At 40.8% G+C, this 23209-nt stretch overlaps 1 protein-coding gene across 1 annotated transcript; it reads right to left on the bottom strand.

Moving 5' to 3' along the window:
• Positions 1-13571: 13571 nt before the first annotated feature.
• LOC121623553 lies at positions 13572-15624 on the bottom strand. The gene is made up of 5 exons (XM_041960868.1): positions 15372-15624; positions 15200-15265; positions 14244-14372; positions 14032-14103; positions 13572-13907 (listed from the first exon to the last, which is right to left on the bottom strand). Exons 1-5 carry the CDS (start codon positions 15547-15549, stop codon positions 13693-13695), a joined length of 660 nt encoding a protein of 219 aa, XP_041816802.1. The 5' UTR covers positions 15550-15624; the 3' UTR covers positions 13572-13692.
• Between the last annotated feature and the right edge of the window lie 7585 nt (positions 15625-23209).

The following is a 23209-nucleotide window of genomic DNA, read 5'->3' as shown; positions in this document are numbered from 1 at the left end:
TTTAATTTGCCTATAGTTTCCCCTCCTTTTCTTTTTTCTCCTCTCCTTCCTTTCATTTCCTCCCGTTCCATTTCCCTCTTTAATTTTTTCTCCACAAACCATTTTCATATTTTCTCATCTCCTTTCAGTCTTTCCTGTCTTCTCCTCACTTTTAATTTCTTCTTTCATCACCTTCTATATCCTCTCCTCTTCTTCCCCCCTTTGCGTTGTTCCTCTTCACGCTTTTACTTCTTGCCTTTCCTCTCGTCTCTTTTACTCCTCTCCTTTCCTCTTCTGTGTGTGTGTGCGTGCGTGTCTATGACATACAGAGGGAAACACATGTACATGTATGTGTGTATTTGTGTGCGATGGAGTTAATGGAGGATGCTCTCAGTCGCACAGCAGGGTTCTACTCGCTCTTTGGAAAGACCAGCATGCTTTGCTCCAGGTGTGTCTGTATGCGTGTTTTTATGTGCAACGACCCCTGACTCAGGGGTGTCCAGATATCATGACGGAACAATGATGTGTGTGTGCAGCCTTTCTCTGTGGCTATAGCTACTCTAAAATTGAGGCCTTAACTCTCAATTTGATAAGAGACACTCAGCGTGATGAATGGACCACTGCCAAAATCTCCCTCTCCATCTTTCTACTCATCCCTCAGCTGATTTCCCTCCATTCCTCTGCTGTATGTCACTCTAATTATCTTTCTTTTTCTTTCTTAATCTTACTCATTTTCCCTCAACTTATCCCACTTCCTCCATCTCTCTCATTCAGGATTGTTATTGGCATGAATCTCAGATGAACAGTATTAACAAAGCATCTAAATACAAAAGGAAATTAACAAGCGAAATAATTAACAAACAGATAAAACATAAGCCGTCTGATTTCCCCTCTGTCTCTTTCCTTTGTTTACCCACTTCTATAGTCTTTTATTTGCTTTCTTACCTTCTTTCCCTCCATTTTTTATTTTCTTTCCATCCTTGTTCAGTTACACAGTATGAATAAAATAAGATGAAGTATGTAGTCAGTTTTAGATCATTCGAAACAACAAACTTTATTGGCATTTCAGCAAAAACTGCATTGGAATGGACAGATGGATCAGCCTGCAACATTATCAAACCGAAGTACGAGTCTAAAACCTGGTCCTGGTGGCAATTAAATGTGCAACTCTGCCAGCATTAGTCACTTGCTTTTGGTCTAACTACAATGAGTCATTACACTAACAGGTCCCTCCCTGTTTGCAGCAGAATTCGATCATTCAATGGTTTTACGTAATTTTTTCAGGGTGCCTGAAGGCCTCGCAGGTCAGGTCACATATTTATAAGTGCAATTTGCAAAGCCTCCTAGCGATTTAATATTTTTAAGTATGGTTATGCCACTGTGATTGTAAGTATATATATATAATGTTCAGTGATGGTGGTGTCTGCGGATGTGTGCACGCATGAATAATGTTTTGTGCATGTTTGTATGTATGTGTGTGTGTGCTTGGGAACAGCTTAAAGCAGCACAGCAGGCCAAAGCCAGCCTGTAAAAGATGTGTTTAATCTGAAGATATTAGACTCAGGTTATTTTTACTTACCATCGCTTGGTATTAAAAAGCACAGTTACAGTTATTGTGCGGTCAGGAGGTAGTTACGCTTATTGGAGGGGATCTTGGGGAAGCAGGAAGCGGCTGAGATTAAACGGGCTGTTTAATCAAGGAGTGCGAGTGCACACAAACGCACACACTGAAAACACACATTCATAAGTCACTTGTATACTGAGCACATAGAAAAAACATATTGCGCAGTTACACTTTCAGATATATATACACACAAACTGCACAAACACAATATGTGCAAACACACACACACACACATAGGCTGGTGCAAATACATCTAAGGGTTCAAGAAGCTTATGAACAGTGTTTCAGTTAAGTCCCCCATTACATAAATGAGCAGGATAAGATGCTTAGACGTTATTTACACACGGGGCAAGAGGGGATTAGGTTGACCCCTGTCAATCTCTCCTCCTTTTGTTTCATTTCAGTTCAAAAAATGATCTGTTGAACTGCTGAAACCAACCTGAATTCCAAACTTTGCTGCTTTTTAAATACTGGATGGTGTACATATCCATTCAGTGTGCAATATGTTTGCTAAAAAGATGTGAATACAATAGAATTGAGTGGAATAAAATACTGTTGGCCAAGCAGTACCACAACAGTAGCACCAAGTGAGTCAGGGAGTAAAGCGACCTCTGAGTCTGAATGCTAACTGGAGTGACTAGTCATCCTGTCACAAGTCCTGATTGGCTCATTTAAATACCGCTCAGGTGTAATTGGCTGGCAAATTAAACTGTCATTATTGGACAGGCGAAGAGGGAAAAAAGCACAGGGGAGTGACAGGACAAAATGGCCACCATTCTCTCGTGGGAAAACTCTGGGAAATAAGGGGAGACAGACATATACACACAGAGAGACACACACTCCAGAGACCTCATTCTAAAGCACATGTGATGCATGAACTCACTCAGACATGCATAAATACACGCAGGCCAGTTGAGTTTCTGCAGAAACAGAGAGAGACAGAGTGCACATAGGAAGTGCATTAGTGTATTTACGTTACTACAACTGTATTTTATGACTACAATTTTCTTAGACTTGAATGTCTTAAGAGTCTCTTCTTGTCCACTCTTTTTTTCCAACTCAGCAATCTGTTTCTATCTTGCATCTCTCTTCCACTCTCTGTTTTGACATGGCACAGTAATAAAACTGATGGATGGATGGTGACCAGAGCTTTTCCAGGTGAACCCTGACCTCCCATCTGTGTGGGCCATTGAGAGCCCCTCTCTCTTTGCCCTCTTATTCTGACCCACATCCTCAACGGTCAACACTGAGAGCACTAAGGCCCCGGGGAGTGTGTCTCTCTTTCTGGGTGTGTGTCAGTGTGTGTGTGTGTGTGTGTGTGTATTTATGAGTGTCAGTACATGCAGGGGTGAGTCTTCGGAGGGCAAGCATACATACACACACAGTTTTTCATGATCTCATCAATGGATTGTGAATACAGTATTAACGATGGCTGGGCGGCCCCTGGCCACTACTTACTGAATCAGATATGGGACATCTGATATGGCTTCAATTTGAAATCCATTTGTAATGCAATATAGCAGTGTACTTTATGTGAAGGTCAGGACCCAAAGTTGGGTCACTGAAAGATCATAATTATTTTAAAAGAAGCGAGTCGTTTCCTCTTTTTAAAATGAGTGCTATATTTTCTCAACTTTAGATACAGTTACTTGCTCGGAAGTCAAACTTTTTGTGGGAGCCTGCATAAGATACAAAGTATTTTCTTGACAAGCAAAAGCTTTTAATTTACACTACAGCTGCAGCTAACAATTATTTTCATTACTGATAACACTAAAACAGAGAAAAGCTGCAGCAAATTCAACATTCGACATGTTTGGAATTCCTACTTAAAATATGACTGTTGGTAACTATAAGCCTAGTTATTATTAGCATAGTTAGCATAATCCTAACCCTAAAGGAAATACTGTCCACTAGACATTTGTTGCATGACAATTTGGCTGAATACATGAACTATTAGGCATCATGCCTGATTTTCAATGCCGCGCTAAATGAATGCATCTCAGAAAGCATATGAACAAGTATAGCTCTGCTGCATCGTTTTCTAATTCCTAAAAGCTGAAACTTAAGATTTACTTTGATGGACAGTAGCTGTCATGATGTAGGCTTCAGAACTGTGTTGATATTAACAATCTCAAAGGCAATTGCCAAACAACAAAAGAAAAAAAGAGAAAGAAACTGCCCTAACAGCTTGATAAACATTACATTTTCTCTAATCGACTACACACAGATTTAACTTAAAGACTCCGCTACTCTGAGTCTTGGTCATTGCTCACGGATGGCCACTGTACACGATGCTGTTGAGGAAGTGGCTTTCCTAAAGATATGTTCCAGGTCACAAACCTGACTGATTGAGCTCTAGGCTACAGTTGGGTAGCTGTGTTATTACTATATGCAAACAACACAAAATCGAACCTTTAAGGTTTAAGTAGAAAATTAAAAATGTTCGTGGCCGACTGCTGCGCAGTAATTACATGGCTTTTACAGCTACACCTGGCCTTACTAGACAACCGAAACAGAGCTGAAGGTTTCAGCAGGGAGCAGAGTGTGTTTGGCCTCACGCTATCACAGTATTAATATCTAGTATTTAATATGACATTATGAGGGCCAACTGTATTCTGCTAATGACATGGTCCAGTGAACCATCTGCCTGGGGAACAAGAAGGCAGCAGACATTAGATCGACTGTCAGAGGTGATACACACACATACACACACTCAAGATATTCTGTGTGTGTATAGACACACACACGGGCACACAGGGTGCCATTAAGTGCTATTTAGAATGGAAAGCCTTTGTTTGGTGTGTGCTTGAGTGTGTGTTTTCGATGTACAAAGCTCAGACAAATGGATTCAATCCCTCGACGAACTGTGTATGTATGTGTGTGTGTGTGTGTGTGTGTCAAAGCCCCGTGCCCCTGTTGTGACATCATCTATGAATGTCATAATTGAGGGTCGGTAAATTGCCGCTTTTCCCCGCTCAGCGTCGCCCCATGTGTCAATACCGAGGTTCAAGGTGACGGAGTGGATCAATACGCAGAGACAGGAGCCATCCGCTGAATTTACAGCCCAGTAACAAGAGAGCAACGAAACGACGCTGCTGTAGCCTTCAGCAAGCTGCTGGACGAGACTGCAGCGCTGCCGGCGAGCATTTGTCAAAACACGCACACCAGTGATTCTCCGAGGAATTTTGTGCTCTTGTTGTTGTTTTGGGGGATCAATTTGGTTTGGGTTTTGCATCAGTCACAGCTGTGGGTTGTGTTTTGGTCTGAGCAATGAAAGAGTTTTCATTTGGATGAACAATAGGCCTTTGAAACAGAAGATATTTGGACTTGTCATAGAGGGAACAGCACAGGTGAAACTCATAACACTGACAATATTTCTGTTCCATTTAGATGTCCCAGTGAGTCACAATCGCGAGCCTTGAAACATCTAAATGAAGTGCAGATGTTAATCATTATTCCTCACACCTGTGCTTCAGTGATGGAAAGTAACAAAGTGCAACTATTCAAACACTGTATGTAGAGCATGAATGATTACAGTGGCCAACTATTCCTTAAAAGCGCATATGATATATATGTGACTCGAGATAGACTCTGAGCCCTTCCTTTAGATTGACATATGAGTGAATATTTTTGCACTGGCATATAATTAGTGTTACTGAAGTAGAGGATCGACTTCTTAACATCTTAATGGCTCCTGGACTTTACATGTGACTTTTACATTAATGTAAGAAGAAAAGCATGGATGGATTTCTGAATGGGCCTACCAGGCACAGGCCCAGGGGACCGAGGAGTCAGGGGCCCCGAAGCCATAGCCTCCGTTTGGAAGTAGCTTATTAGCATTTTTTGTTGGAATGTGTTTGATGGGTGTCCTGATTAACTTTTTTTTTGTTGTTGTTGTTTGTTTTTTCCCTGAGTAGCCAATAAATATATCCATATACATATTTTTCAAACATAATACTGCAGCAGGAAGCTTTGCGAGAGACTTTTTCACTGTCACATTCACCCTCTGTCACATGACAGAGAAGAAGAGAAGACAAAAGCGAGAATGAAAGCATACTGTAGGTGAGAACAAACTGGATGAACACAAAGAAAAAGCCTTTTTGCATTTCTTTGATCTTGTGCACAGTGCTTGTGCATGAATTCACATGCATGCGTGGGTGTGTGTGCACATGTGTGTATTTATGAATTCATCACAGCAGCCACAGTGTCCAGCAGGCATGGATGTTACAATGATAGTAGGTGAGCTGTGAAGGTGACGGTGCCTGCCGTGTGAGTGTGTGTGTGTGTCTGTGTGTGTTCCAGGTGATGGATTAGCTTCATTTCCAGTGTAAGCCGTCTGTAGTGAGTGAGTGAGAGTGTGGACGCTTGAACCCGAGCGGTAGGAGGGAGAGTGTAAGTGATACGTGTGTCTGCTGGACCATGCAGGTGTGAGTATGTGTTTCTGTCACATTGCGTCTATTTATATGTGTCTTTACCTGCATGTGTGTGTCTGTGTGAGTGTGTGTGTGTGTCTGTGTGACAGTGGCTGAGTGATGGGTCCAGTATAGCGGACAAACGCTGGGTTTCTATTGCCCGGAGCAACAGCGAGGTCTGTGTACAATCAAACGTGTGCTGACAGGCACAATGGACATCTCACGGTTATGATGACCTCAACCTGCTGCAGGTGACACCCCACCACCACAATCACACACGCACGCACTCACTCACACACACACAAAAAAAACTCAATCACTGTTAGTGCTTCCTTTACTTTTTAACATTCCACCCTAATACACTCAGTGCTGGTACATTAAAACTTAAAAAATATATTTTTATACTATTTATATGACAAAGGAGAGCACTTGTTTCCACTTAAATGTCTTACACTTACAATGTCTTCAATATATTTCTCCACAGACATGTCATAAAGCAACAGGTTGAGTCCTCTGAATCACTTGAAACATCATCGACATCAAACAACATCAAAATGACTGCTTGTACCTTGTACTCCAATTAAATTAGGAAAGAGCTACATTATTAAACTACATGCTATGGGAAGCCAGCAGGAAATCATTTGGCCACAGGATGCATAAAAACTTTACTGTAGCCTTTCTTTACTGCTGGCCTGGGGGTCTGTTGGAAACCTGTATGACTGGCTTCTGTTTCTTTTAAGCAATGTCACCTGTGATGTTCCCAGTGCCAGCAATTAACTTAACTTTATGTAATGAATTGGAATCATTTAATCATCTAATAAAAGGCAGATCATTGAAAGGATGGCAGGAACAACTAATATACATTCAGAGCTTATTTCAGAAATGTAGTGAGAGACAAGAGATACCTACATCGTCATATTCCCACTCTGTCTAACTTATAAAATTGGGTCTCGACACAGGAAGCTACAGATTAACTTTGTGCAGCGAGGGTGATGCTAAAACCTAAACCTAAAACCTAAAACCTTAAAAACAGTCCTGAGAAGATGTTTTAGTGTCAGGAGAGTTAATGTCATTGAAGAGACGCAGAATTCTTCTGATTTATTTCTGTCTTCATGACAGTTTCAGGTACAGGACAGACCTTTAACAAAGTATGGAAATACATGCATCCAGATCAGCAAAAGATTCATTTTAAAGTGAATATATTTGGAATATGGTATCTAGGTATGGGTGCCTTATCTACCGTGAATAAAACAAATGAATACAATGAAAAAACTTTTTGATTTAGAAACTTGAACTTCAAGCAGAGTGTCAGTTCGACTGCACGTCTGTTTTTATGTGTGTGTGTCTGCTGCTGCGTACGCGTAGATATGTGCTCGATCTGTGTGTGCGTTTCTGTGTCTTTTAGTCTCCCTGCGAGCCCAAAACAAGGTAAACGTATAATAATAACATCTTCAGAATGTATCTCCCCATCTTTCTCCCTTGAGCAAAACATCACACACCACACACGCCTCCTCCGCACCTCCTCCCCCCCAGCGGTGCGAGAAGCGTCCGGGTGTGAAATGTAAAAGGGAGAACGCTGTCGTTCAAACTGTCCCAACCACCAGCTTCTCCCCCTCTCTCCCCCTTCACGCTCTATGTTTCTTCCAGCGACTCTTCCTCATGTTTGTTTCTTACTCGTTCTCTGTCACCATCCTCCCCTCTCTTTCTCTCTTTCTCCTCTCCCTTCCTCCCTCCCTCTCAGGTGAGCTGGCTGCTGCAGGTTGCAGGTGCGCGGGACCCCTCAGCCAATGAAAAATGAGTGCCGTCGCGCGGCCTGACTTTGATGAACCTCGCCGTACGTCGGCCTATCACTCTTCTCCATTTGGCTTCCCCCGGAAAGACCGCCCTGTGACACACACACACACATTGTGTGCACACGCACACGCAAAAGTGGCAAACGCTCTGGACCAAATATTTGTCTTGTTGAAGGAAGAGGCTGCGCTCGGGTAAATACGCGGTCAAGAGGGCCTTGTTGTCTGTGTGTGCAGGTGTGTGCGCACTCACATAATGCCCAAGATGTGGAGTGTTTTTGAGATTATTTTTAGACACATCTCTTTGAGTGATTCGACTTTGAAGATAGTGCACTGAAAAGTTGACTGAAGGTTAATAAAGTGATCTTCAACGATATGTAGACACTTGACACAGGAAGACCAAACACTGTCCAGAGGTCACTGTGCGTGTGTGTGTGTGTGTGTGTGTGTGTGTGTGTGTCAAAGGCATTGTGTTTCTGGTATCTGCTATGTGAGCAGCTATGAGAGTCGGGGGCTAATCCCTCCCAGTTGGTCCCTAATCCGGTTCTAATCCCTTTAAAACTCTCAATCAGCCTCTCAGGACCTCAGATGGGTTAAATCTTGTCAAGTCACACACCAGAAACACACACACACACACACACACACACACACACACAATGGCCCTGCTGTTGGTAAGTGTTAAGTGTCATGAATGAAATGAGCTTCTCTCCACGTCTTAAATGCGATTATGTCAAAGTTTTCACACAGCAGGTTGTAGGTGAACGAGCCTCTGTGTCATCTCCCTTCATTTCTCTGTCTATTCACTTACTCAAACAGCCCTCTCATTCACTTTTATTTCAGATTACCTCCAAAAAATGAGACAAATGCAAGGCAGCACCATTGCAGGGGTGTTATTTTCTGATTTTTGATCTCCAATAACTAAAAAGTGAACAAGGTGGTGTTTAGTGAAATGGATATTTTTCACAGGACAGGACAGCTGCCTTCAGATGAAAGTGGCCTGATATCTTAAGAGAACTTAGGACAGCATTTACAGTCCAATTACAGCCAGTTAAAATTATTTAAAGTGCAGTTACAGTACTTATATATGAATTGTGGATCTCACCTAAATTCATCTTTCTTGTAAACTGACATGTGAAATTATGTGATCCGAACACCCTAAACCACCCTTTCTAACGGGACTTCATCCTGGTTTAAGAACACAATGTCCTGTTATAGGTCAGTTTGAGCCCAGGTCAAACAAATTCTCATGTTTGTTTCTCGCAAAGATAGTTCTTAGAGTGTAAACATTGTGTAATCAGGTGTTACACATGTATGTTTGGCCTTTTTCTTGATTTAAGAAAATAAAGAGTGAAGTGTAGGTAAAGATTGTTTTTGGTGAGTTCATTTCTGTATTGGGATATCTTGCAGTGTCATATTATACTAATGCAGTGACTTCTCACTGCAAGGCCATTTTTTTAAATTTTTCATCCATTTTAAAACATTTGTTTGTACTCCTGATGAACTCATACTGTAGATCGATTAGTTTCACCAGTGACTGAAATGGTATCAGAATGTAAATCATCACTTTTGTTGCTATTGTCTAATACAATTTCATAAAGCAAAAATATTTAAGGTACAGTATCTATATGACCAGGCAATCTGAAACAATTATAGTCTGTGACCCCCGCATGTTTTAATTTTAAGGTCTGTAAAATGCAAACAAAAAAAACCCCACTTTCATTATATAAACAATCACAGACACACACACCCTCCTTATAATCCTACAACCCCCCTCCGCCCTTGCCACTTCCCAAACAGACAAACGCATTATACAAATGAAAAACAAGTGAGAGGCTGGAGGAGAGGCAGGGAGGGGGAGGAAAAGGGAGGGGGAGTGAGATTTTATTTAAGTGTTCTTGTAAGCCATCTAAGATATTAATGTTGCAAAGCTACTTATCAATATTTAAGAACATAAAAGGAGTGTGAGGGCGGAGGTGGAGTGTTGTGTGTGGGGAGGGTTAACCAGGGGGGACCTGCACTCTTGAGGTGTGTGTGTGTGTGTTTGGTGGGGCCACAGAACAACAATGAGAGACAAGATGAGGTCTCTCTGACAGTTAGAGAAGAGGAATTGCTCGGTCTCTGTCCCACTAAAAGCTTTAACACGGCCGCAAACATGTGCACACACACACACACACACACACACACACACACAAACACACACACAGAAAGTGAGCGCTGTTAAGTGATGGTCAGGATGGTAAATACAACTGCTAATGTCCCGTAACCACAATGTACTTATTTTATGTTGTGGTTAAATGTACTGATTTATGTTATGCGGGTATTTATGCATATGTATATGTGTATATGCTCGTGTGTACATCGATAGATGTGCTTCATGTATAGAGCCTCATAAGAATTAAGCGTCTCCAACATCCTTTTTCATTATAGTGCCAACTGAAATATCTGAATGAGCAAAAGTTAGAGTCCTTGGGAAGACTTTTGTTGTTTTGTCAACCTGTCATTTGTTTCATGAAAAGTTCCATTATTCAATTCAGTTTGCTTTATCTCAGAGCGTGGGCTGAAACTGATAAAAAATACAATATTTCAAACATCTAAATCACACACATAAATATCACATATATCACATACACATGGCCATAAAATCTAATGATTAAAAACTTTCAACTTTCTTTATGTCTCCTGTCTTTGTTTTTTGTTTTTTTTACCTTTTTTAGAGGAAATGAAATTGAACACATTGAATTGAATACATTTATAATTATTAATAGAAGTTATTATTATATAAGCTGTAATCCTGTGCTATTGTGTCAATTGTTCAGTTACCTCTTCTCATATCTTAAATACACATCCCAATAATTATTTTCAGGTATTTTTGGATCAAAAGGCCTCTCTTTTATTTCACTTTGTAAGATGCTAAATTATGTTTGATGACTCATCTTGAATCTGCCTTGCATACAGAAATTCAGCCAGTCAAATCTGATTCAGAGTGATTAGGCCACACATCATACAACTCCATAATTTTTCTAAGCAGAGACTGTGGCGGCTAGATGAAAAAAAGGCCTATTTAGCCTATTACATGTTTAATATTTTCACTCTTTTACAAAAAAGGTGTTATTTGTATAGCCATATTAGTATAAAAATACAACTAAAAACATGGAAAACACTCCTCTTCAGGATCCCAGATCAGTTTGTGACTCAATACAACAGCTGGTCAACAAAAATAAATCCAAGTGACGCCCCTTGTGTCAAAAAAAGTTATTTTATTGTATTTCCGGCCTGGGAGCCAAGTGGTTTGATGGTGGGTCCACAAGGTAGAGTGGATGGAGCTGGAGAATAACTCGAGTCTACAGAATGGGGGAACTTTTTAGCCCGTTGCCGATCACTTTCAGGATGGGCCGAGCCTCTTCCACTGCTGAGTAACTTTTGTGGGCCGGATGTGGCACGTGGGCCACCAGTTGATCATCGCTGTCACATACAGCAAAACCACACTTGACCCACCTGAACCATTAGCTTGCCATAGCTAGCAGAGCGGTATCCACCTCCTGCTCCAACAATGCAGATGAGGGAGGTGGTGGTGGAGGCCAAAATTCTTCTGCAGCTCTGTATAGCTAATACAAAGGCATGCTCCACCCACACAGGTGTTGTCACTTACCTGAATAGACCTCTTAATCATCCTGACTCTCCTGTTAGATTTGTTGCACCTGCTAGGGGGGCAACCAACACCACAGGAACAGAAACACCTGTGTGGGTGCAGGGCTTTTAAGTAGCTTAAAGGCTGGAAAACATGTTTTCCACACTCTGACAATATCATGTATGTTCTTCATCACTCTTCACCATCACTCTTCACTAAAGCCATATGATGCTTACACAGAGTGACATTTTCTGACCCAGTATGTGGCTGCACAGTTCTATGAAATGGAGATATTTGAGATGTCTTGGGCATCATTTTATACACATTTCCGTCAAATGAAGCCTAAAATATGTAAATGAGAGTGTGAACAATATTTGGCTGCACAGCATGAGCTTGCAGAGACTGCCCGAACGGCAGGTCAGTGAGGTTTTTTGGCATTTCTTTTGTGACACTGACTTGGAAAACCATTTAACAAAGTAGATAAACAAGTGTTATTATTAACATGTCTATAACTAAAGGCACCGTCCTCTGCACTCTCCCTCTTACCTCTCTGCTGCATTCCCTGCATCCTGCTGTCTCTCCATCCATCCAAACCTCCATCTTCTCTGTGCTTCAGTCCCTCCCTAAACATTAGAAATCATCAGGGAGGGTGACGAGAGGTCTGCTCCTAGGAAGAGGCTAAAGTACTGCAACCTCTCTGGAGAGGGGGAGACAGAGAGAGAGAGAGAGAGAGAGAGAGAGAGAGAGAGAGAGAGAGGAAGAAGGAGAGAGGGAATGTTACACAACAAAAATCCTTTTCAATTCTCCTATCAGAAAATGAAAAATAAACAAGCAAAAAGCTCCTTTGTCTAAAAAACCTGAATCCTGCATTCAGCGTGTCGGTGTGTATGTGTGTGTTAGTATACGGGGACAAAGACATTAAGGGGGTGAGCAGCATGAGCAGCACTCCGCAGGTGTTTACCACCTCTGTAAGCTCGAATACATTAAAGCTACGCGCACACACACGCACACACACACACACACACACACATACGTGTTTTCATGACATATCAGGACATATGACAAAAATGTGAAAAATGGGTACGTGCCTTTCCCAAGGTCCTAGAGGCTTGGGAATCAAAATGTTTCTTCACCATGCTTCCAGGAGTACATCCATCTGTTGAGAATTTGGCTAGGGCTATATTTTGGTCAAACCTGATTTTCATGCTACTTGTGAGGACACATTTAGGTTTTTGTGACTTATGAGTACAATACCATCACACACTGATATTTCATGTTTAGGTGAATTGTGAAACCCATGGATACACACAAAATTTTCAAGTATACATGACTTATAAAGACCAGGTAAGGGTAGGGTGTGTATTTTCAACTTGGCTCCTGTTACATATGTTTGAAATACCTATAAAAAAAGGCATAGGTGTCCAATAGTCATGCTCATCAGTCAGGTTACCTCTGACAGAAATATCAGATATTCACATGTTAATACAACACAGTAAAACTGAGATGTGTGGAGACATAAAAAGAGACATAGCTCAAAAATGTGGTCAGTCTACTTTTTAAGTCTTATTAATGTATTGCATGTATGAATTTTGTAGTAAATGTTCATGTGAATAAAAACATGGAACAATCTCTGCCTTTCTTACTTTTTTAATTGATGGCAAAATACGCAACTTGCACCCAGAACAGACCACAGGCAATAAGAAAACTTGCCTCCTTTCCTTCATGTCATCCGGCAGTGCAGTAGACAAGGCATGTTTGAACTGAACCAGGAAATGACTCTTTAGTATCTTTCTATAAAAACAACTACAATTAAGAAGCTTACAACTTCTATGAAAGAATATATTCCGCGAACGTGTCTAAAGAAAGTCGGAATTTACTTCACATTTACATTAATACAAGTCACCATATACGAAACCCTTAGCTCCCATTCTTGTGAATTTCCTAGTAGTTCAAAAACCAGATTCAACAAGTTATGGGTAAGAACAAAGCAATGCTGAAACTTAAATAAATGTGGAAGTAACAATCCCTTTATGTACTATCTCTCTTGCTTGTTGAAACTGAGAGCACAGTATGAACCTTTCATTTTCTGAAAAAAAATATGGCAGGTACTCTGAATAAAACCAGGAGAGTCAGGGGTTGGAAACAAAAACCTATGCTCACTAATCTGAACATTTGGCAGCGCTGAGCAACTTAGCACAACCACTTTACAAAAGCATGGGATGAAAATAAAACCTGGGCCATAGTTTGCATTTTATAGCTCTATCTATTCAGCTTCCTTTTTAATGCAGTGATTCTATTGTGAATGTAGAATTTAATGGCAACCCAGTCTCTGTCTTTCAGAGCTACTGGTTCTGCTTGAAGGCAGGAGTCACAGTCCCTTTTACCTGGTACTTTGCAGCTTGTTATAAAATGAAGCATGTGCCGCTCAACAGCCTTCACTTCGTCACCTGTCCACCTGCTTCTTACCTTCCCAACTGTCATAAATGGAAACAAAAGAAAATCTCTTAACAATGGAACAATGGCTCTGCTAATGTGAAAAATGCAAGATAGGATAACAAATATTCTCGTTAACAATGTGAAAACAAAATGCTCTATAACCTTGCTTTCCATTGGAGCACTTTGAGGATGCTCGGGATGTACCCGCTTGAAGTGCTGTGTTCTGCTGGGAAGCTAAAAAGATGAAATAGAATATGTATTACTATAAAAGCACACATTCACATACTGCCATCCCTGAGAAGAATAACATTTTCTTTTCATCACAAGTACATTCACTTCAAACATTTTGTATTGGGGTGGCTTTTATATTTTACCATTTGTTGGCTGAGTGTTGCTGATGTTTTTGCTGTCCAGGGTGGCTGAGGCAGAAGAACCCTCCATATTGTCCAGAGTGGTTGAGTGAAGTGCGTTGCTTGGGTCCTGAGAAGTCTCAGTTCTTGAGCCTTTGAAAAGTAACAATGAAATGAGCGTTAATGCAATAGGTTTGCTTGGTTTTTTTGTTTGCATTGTAAGCAAGGTCAATGTCGGGCAGTATGTAATTCGACATTAGATATGAATATTTTACTTGTAAATATAATCGACTATGAATTCACAAATGTGGAACTACTCATCACAATGGGATTGTTTAAAATCAGGTAGAGGATCATCATCATGCTTTTGTGCTATAACACCTCTGCATCAAACCTCTACAGGACAAACTCTATCCATACCTGCTGTTCAGTTTCTGCTGCCAAATCTTCATACATAAGCTTTTTCATTTCATAAGCCTCCAACTCTGTCGTTGGCTTGCAGACCACAACACTAGGTCAGGCTTAAGATTAGTCCTTACTATCTTCCTTGGAACAAGTTTTCATCCTAAATCCACCTGCATCTCACTATCTGTATGTGTATCACGAACCAAACCTTAAGAAAGGTCAGTATACATGGCTCCTCTTTACCTTCCTTCTAAGTTGCTCTGCCCTCCAGACTACTGCTAACCAACTTCTTAGCTCTTATTCCAAAACATTAATCACCTCTTTGTCATCTAATGTTGCTTTTCTCTGTTGCTTTCTTATATGTCTCCTATCCTTCACTAATTCAGGACACTTCTCTATGTCTTTCTGCTGTCTAGACCTAATTGGCTTCAAACTGTCCATCTTCTTTCTATCAATGTTTCCAGATCGTTCAGTACCATATTCATAGATGGTGTCTACCATCCTCTCGAATCTGTTGTTCCCTAAGCCCATCTAACACGATTATCAGGTACCACGTACTGTGCGAGTCAGGATACCTTTGTGTTGATGTAGGTCAGCAAGGGTTTCTTCACTGGAATCTTCATCACTCGTGGCTACTTCATCTGGTTGGGTAAAAAACAGTCAGGACAAAGTTTTTAAATTAATGGCTGAACATTCATAAATATTATATATGAAGCTTTATAAACTGGGTTTCAAACTAAATTTCACCGTCAGGATTGATGTCGATGTCATCTAGCCCTTTCCCCTGCAGGTCAGACAGTTTTCCTTTCTCCATTGCCATCAACAGTTTGCTGACTTTTGCAAGCTGCAGGGTACTCTCAGGAAGCCGATAGAATTCTCGGTGGACACGGATGTCGTGTCCGAGAAAGGTGGCAAGTTGATCCATTTCATTTTCTTTTAGGTTTAGTACTGTGGACAAAGTTGCAACTTGTTTCCGCAACCTTGTAGAGGTGAGTGCCTCTGGGTACTTTGCACCACATTGGTTCGCATACTTGCGAAAGCAGTCAGAGCCTCTGTAATGGGAAAAAAACAACCGGGCGTGCAAACAAGTACACATTCTCTGTGTGGACTTGACACTCATTCCTGTTTTTCACGAGGAGGTCCATTGCAGCGATCATGTCAGGTGTGAGAAGCACAGGTACCATTCTTGACCTTTTACCACGAATCTCAACTCTGTCAAAGTGCTTTGCAAGCCTTCTTTCCAACTCAGTAAGGCACATCATAATGTCAGGATTCAACTCTGTGCAATTTCGGGATGTGAAAGACTGGAGCTCCATTTTTGAAACTTCCCCTTGTCTTTTTCTGTTAAATAATACTACCTGCGTCAAAGTCACTTTAGCAAGATTTCCATAGGTTATGTTGGTGGGGTTTTCCTTCAGGTCCTTCAGGCACTTGGCACACTCAGTAGCAAGAAACTTGTGCAGCAGTGTGACATCCTGAGTAAATGGTAAAACCTGTGGTTTATTCCATTTGGCTTGTTGAAGTGTACCCAATGCAGCAGCTGAAATGGACTCTGTCCACTTTTTCTCATACAGAGTGGCAAATTGCTTGGCTGACTCTGCTACAGCATGGCGATTTGCAATGATGGCACTGCACTGCACAATGCCTGCAACTCTGGCCAAACTGTGCCCCAATTTCAAAGCCAAGGATGGGGTTTTATAAGAGTTGCTTTCAGCCTCATAACCAGCAACCGCTCTGACTGCTTGAATGACATGGGGAAAGTTACTAGGCATCACAAGGTCTTCTGTGCTGTTCAAAGGTGTAATGGCTCTGGCCGTTATCAATAACCGTGCCATCTCTCTCATTTTTTGGCGTATGTAATCATTCCTTCTCTCATGTGGTTTCCTGGCATTGTACAGTGACTCGCCAAGGCTAAGAATGTCTCTTTCACTCTTTACTACCAATGAAACGTCATCCTGATTCATTTCACAGGCAATTTTCCAAACAGCTTCATGTACTTCATCAGGTTTCGGTAAGTCAAGTCCGATCCGTTTTCGCCCAGCGGGAGGCTCTCCCTCAACAGGCTTCTGAGGGCAGTTTCTCACATGTCTCCAAAGGCAACCTCTTGCATATAGTCCTTGACAAAACTTGCAATGACGGAAATCATCAGATTGTCTTGCTGTAGTGGGTCTTCGACAAGCAACCATTTCTCCAGCACCACAGCTTGCCACTGTAGCATTATGTTCAAAGTTTCCCCTCTTCTTAAGATAACGCAAGAAATCTCTTCTTTCGCGAGATCTTTTATTAAAACTGAAAGCCCTTGCAACATCAGGCTTGTCATTGTGGGCGGATTCGAGGTGTCTTGCCAATTTAGAAATGGCCTTTTTACAATATAAACAATATTGCTTCTTGTTGTACTTGCTTTGTTTTGCCTTGTTTGGCAATGGTGCAACTGTTATGGAGCTGTTATTGTGTGATGCATTCCCTGATGAATCGGCACTGCAACTTATCACTGAAGTATTATGACTGCTGCTTGTAGGTTTCTCTGAACCAGTGATCTCCCCACTGCGTGCTGTAAATATCCCCAATGGCATGTCCTTCAACACGTTTTTGGGAACAAGACTTTCTGTGACTTTCAGTTCCCTACTAGAAAGACTTGTGTCTGAGGAACTGCCAGTTGAGTCTGGGACATAGTTGCTATCTTCATAATCCGTACAATCTGAAGATTCATCAGGAGAGACCTGAAGGAAAATGGAGAAAAAGAAACATCTTTACATTTATAAATTGCCAGGGTTTCATTCCCCGACAGTACCATCACATTGTGCATAACACAACTTGAAAGTGATAAGTCATTGAAATTAACAATCAAATTAAAAGTAACATTTAAATCCCTTAATACAATTGTTGTTGTTCTACTTGACTACTGTGTCATATTCATTACTTGGTTACTTAAGCTTGCAGAGTTTCCATCATGAAATCCACCATCATCAACCGAGGGATGTTCAACCTTCATTTGCATACAACCAAAAGAATGTTTGGTTTTTGCTTGGATTTGCATACTCACAGAATTATTCATTCTGGTGATCAGACTCAAAGTCACCTGCCTCTCTCTCTCAAATATCTTCTTCTGGACCTCATCATAACGTTCCTCACAACGAGCATGATGCTGCTTTAGATTTTGCAGACGACGGCTTGCTCTTAACTATCCAAATCAAGAATTGAATGTGAAGAACCTTAGTCTTACTTGAGATTTGACAATATTTCCTCACATATCCCCAGTCATAGAACATAAAAAATTTAAATGACAAAAAAGAAGGCAGCTGTCTTACCTGCGGTGCAGTAGCTGTCTGGTGGAAAGAGAAACCTCCAGTGGTCTGGCTGGCCTGAAGTGAAATAACATGGATTCATTATTTGTTTGTAATTACAGATTACTGGAACTGGAAATTACGATACATTGTGCTTAAGAAATGAGCAACACTGCTTAAAATATAATTGCCATTGCTGAGGTGAAAGGCTGGATTGAAATTGTATGTAGTGCACACACATTTGAGTGAAAATAATTCACAGCAGGATCTGGGCTCAATGCGCCAGACTCTATAGAAACTGTTAACACTGTACATTATCTGCAACCCGACAATATGAGGACAATATAACACACACTCTACAGCTGTTGGGCCAGACCATATGAGGACGTCTCCTGAAACACACTCAGGTCTTTCACAGCTTCAAACAATATGAGGACATGACGACTCAAGACCTGTAGAGTCCATGTTCCTGACTTCTGACTTCTCCTGTTGTTGTCAAAGAAAGCTCTAAACCCCACACTGATGTAAACTGATCTATTTCCCCAGAAATCCAATCATGTAAACTGATCAGAAGGAGGTTAAATGAACAAAAACATTAGCAAAAGGACAAAAAATATAGAATTTAGTGAGAACAAAGATCAATTTGATGCTTTAAGGGGAAGTTAGAGCTAACCAATGCTATGGCCAATTTCCTTCTGCTAAGGTATTCACAAACAACCAATGCTAATATTGATACTGTGAACAGTTCACACAATCTGACCGTTTTAATACAGTGAAAGGGCATTTAATTTATGTACCGGACCCAACTGGACCCTGACTAGTTCATAAACTCATGATCACACTTGCTTCAGGAGGATCTGGGCTCACTATACCAGACTCTATAGAAACTGTTAACACTGTACATTATCTGCCACCAAACAATATGAGGACAATGTAACACACACTCTACAGCTGTTGGGCCAGACCATATGAGGACATCTCCTGAAACACACTCAGGTCTTTCACAGCTTCAAACAATATGAGGACATGACGACTCAAGACCTGTAGAGTCCATGTTCCTGACTTCTGACTTCTCCTGTTGTTGTCAAAAAAAGCTCTAAACCCCACACTGATGTAAACCGATCTATTTCCCCAGAAATCCAATCATGTAAACTGATCAGAAGGAGGTTAAATGAACAAAAACATTAGCAAAAGGACAAAAAATATAGAATTTAGTGAGAACAAAGATCAATTTGATGCTTTAAGGGGAAGTTAGAGCTAACCAATGCTATGGCCAATTTCCTTCTGCTAAGGTATTCACAAACAACCAATGCTAATATTGATACTTTGAACATTTCACACAAACTGACCGTTTTAATACAGTGAAAGGGCATTTAATTTATGTACCGGACCCAACTGAGACATGTATCCTTATTCCTCATAGAAACAATTAATGTGTAATTACCTGTTGGAAGGATGAAGTGGAACCCTTGCTCACTTCCTGGTCTGCAGAAGATTGAGTTGGGATCTGAACATTTGGTGTCTGCTGCAAAAAAAAACAACAGTGTCAGGTTTACTCTGTACTATCAATCCTGACTAGTTCATAAACTCATGATCACACTTGCTTCAGGAGGATCTGGGCTCACTATACCAGACTCTATAGAAACTGTTAACACTGTACATTATCTGCCACCAAACAATATGAGGACAATGTAACACACACTCTACAGCTGTTGGGCCAGACCATATGAGGACGTCTCCTGAAACACACTCAGGTCTTTCACAGCTTCAAACAATATGAGGACATGACGACTCAAGACCATGTTCCTGACTTCTGACTTCTCCTGTTGTTGTCAAAGAAAGCTCTAAACCCCACACTGATGTAAACTGATCTATTTCCCCAGAAATCCAACCAAGTAAACTGATCAGAAGGAGTTTAAATGGACAAAAACATTAGCAAAAGTGAGAACAAACATCAATTTGCTGATTTAAGGGGAAGTTAGAGCTAACCAATGCTATGGCCAATTTCCTTCTGCTAAGGTATTCACAAACAACCAATGCTAATATTGATACTGTGAACATTTCACACAAACTGACCGTTTTAATACAGTGAAAGGGCATTTAATTTATGTACTGGACCCAACTGAGACATGGATCCTTATTCCACATAGAAACAATTAATGTGTAATTACCTGTTGGAAGGATGAAGTGGAACTCTTGCTCACTTCCTGGTCTGCAGAAGATTGAGTCAGGATCTGAACATTTGGTGTCTGCTACAAAAAAAAAACAACAGTGTCAGGTTTACTCTGTACTACCAATCCTGACTAGTTCATAAACTCATGATCATACTTGCTTCAGGAGGATCTGGGCTCACTATACCAGACTCTATAGAAACTGTTAACACTGTACATTATCTGCTACCCAACAATATGAGGACAATGTAACACACACTCTACAGATGTTGGGCCAGACCATATGAGGACGTCTCCTGAAACACACTCAGGTCTTTCACAGCTTCAAACAATATGAGGACATGACGACTCAAGACCTGTAGAGTCCATGTTCCTGACTTCTGACTTCTCCTGTTGTTGTCAAAGAAAGCTCTAAACCCCACACTGATGTAAACTGATCTATTTCCCCAGAAATCCAATCAAGTAAACTGATCAGAAGGAGTTTAAATGGACAAAAACATTAGCAAAAGTGAGAACAAACATCAATTTGCTGATTTAAGGGGAAGTTAGAGCTAACCAATGCTATGGCCAATTTCCTTCTGCTAAGGTATTCACAAACAACCAATGCTAATATTGATACTGTGAACATTTCACACAAACTGACCGTTTTAATACAGTGAAAGGGCATTTAATTTATGTACTGGACCCAACTGAGACATGGATCCTAATTCCACATAGAAACAATTAATGTGTAATTACCTGTTGGAAGGATGAAGTGGAACCCTTGCTCATTTCCTGGTCTGCAGAAGATTGAGTCAGGATCTGAACATTTGGTGTCTGCTGCAAAAAAAACAACAGTGTCAGGTTTACTCTGTACTACCAATCCTGACTAGTTCATAAACTCATGATCACACTTGCTTCAGGAGGATCTGGGCTCACTATACCAGACTCTATAGAAACTGTTAACACTGTACATTATCTGCCACCAAACAATATGAGGACAATGTAACACACACTCTACAGCTGTTGGGCCAGACCATATGAGGACGTCTCCTGAAACACACTCAGGTCTTTCACAGCTTCAAACAATATGAGGACATGACGACTCAAGACCTGTAGAGTCCATGTTCCTGACTTCTGACTTCTCCTGTTGTTGTCAAAGAAAGCTCTAAACCCCACACTGACGTAAACTGATCTATTTCCCCAGAAATCCAATCAAGTAAACTGATCAGAAGGAGGTTAAATGGACAAAAACATTAGCAAAAGTGAGAACAAACATCAATTTGATGCTTTAAGGGGAAGTTAGAGCTAACCAATGCTATGGCCAATTTCCTTCTGCTAAGGTATTCACAAACAACCAATGCTAATATTGATACTGTGAACATTTCACACAAACTGACCGTTTTAATACAGTGAAAGGGCATTTAATTTATGTACTGGACCCAACTGAGACATGGATCCTTATTCCACATAGAAACAATTAATGTGTAATTACCTGTTGGAAGGATGAAGTGGAACCCTTGCTCACTTCCTGGTCTGCAGAAGATTGAGTCAGGATCTGAACATTTGGTGTATGCTGCAAAAAAAAACAACAGTGTCAGGTTTACTCTGTACTACCAATCCTGACTAGTTCATAAACTCATGATCACACTTGCTTCAGGAGGATCTGGGCTCACTATACCAGACTCTATAGAAACTGTTAACACTGTACATTATCTGCCACCAAACAATATGAGGACAATGTAACACACACTCTACAGCTGTTGGGCCAGACCATATGAGGACGTCTCCTGAAACACACTCAGGTCTTTCACAGCTTCAAACAATATGAGGACATGACGACTCAAGACCATGTTCCTGACTTCTGACTTCTCCTGTTGTTGTCAAAGAAAGCTCTAAACCCCACACTGATGTAAACTGATCTATTTCCCCAGAAATCCAACCAAGTAAACTGATCAGAAGGAGTTTAAATGGACAAAAACATTAGCAAAAGTGAGAACAAACATCAATTTGCTGATTTAAGGGGAAGTTAGAGCTAACCAATGCTATGGCCAATTTCCTTCTGCTAAGGTATTCACAAACAACCAATGCTAATATTGATACTGTGAACATTTCACACAAACTGACCGTTTTAATACAGTGAAAGGGCATTTAATTTATGTACTGGACCCAACTGAGACATGGATCCTTATTCCACATAGAAACAATTAATGTGTAATTACCTGTTGGAAGGATGAAGTGGAACTCTCGCTCACTTCCTGGTCTGCAGAAGATTGAGTCAGGATCTGAACATTTGGTGTCTGCTACAAAAAAAAACAACAGTGTCAGGTTTACTCTGTACTACCAATCCTGACTAGTTCATAAACTCATGATCATACTTGCTTCAGGAGGATCTGGGCTCACTATACCAGACTCTATAGAAACTGTTAACACTGTACATTATCTGCTACCCAACAATATGAGGACAATGTAACACACACTCTACAGCTGTTGGGCCAGACCATATGAGGACGTCTCCTGAAACACACTCAGGTCTTTCACAGCTTCAAACAATATGAGGACATGACGACTCAAGACCTGTAGAGTCCATGTTCCTGACTTCTGACTTCTCCTGTTGTTGTCAAAGAAAGCTCTAAACCCCACACTGATGTAAACTGATCTATTTCCCCAGAAATCCAATCAAGTAAACTGATCAGAAGGAGTTTAAATGGACAAAAACATTAGCAAAAGTGAGAACAAACATCAATTTGCTGATTTAAGGGGAAGTTAGAGCTAACCAATGCTATGGCCAATTTCCTTCTGCTAAGGTATTCACAAACAACCAATGCTAATATTGATACTGTGAACATTTCACACAAACTGACCGTTTTAATACAGTGAAAGGGCATTTAATTTATGTACTGGACCCAACTGAGACATGGATCCTAATTCCACATAGAAACAATTAATGTGTAATTACCTGTTGGAAGGATGAAGTGGAACCCTTGCTCATTTCCTGGTCTGCAGAAGATTGAGTCAGGATCTGAACATTTGGTGTCTGCTGCAAAAAAAACAACAGTGTCAGGTTTACTCTGTACTACCAATCCTGACTAGTTCATAAACTCATGATCACACTTGCTTCAGGAGGATCTGGGCTCACTATACCAGACTC

Source organism: Chelmon rostratus, chromosome 19 (assembly GCF_017976325.1).
Source record: "Chelmon rostratus isolate fCheRos1 chromosome 19, fCheRos1.pri, whole genome shotgun sequence".
Classification (NCBI taxonomy): Eukaryota; Metazoa; Chordata; class Actinopteri; order Chaetodontiformes; family Chaetodontidae; genus Chelmon; species Chelmon rostratus.
The sequence above is the reverse complement of the archived record's forward strand: the minus strand, read 5'-3'. Positions and strand labels throughout refer to the sequence as shown.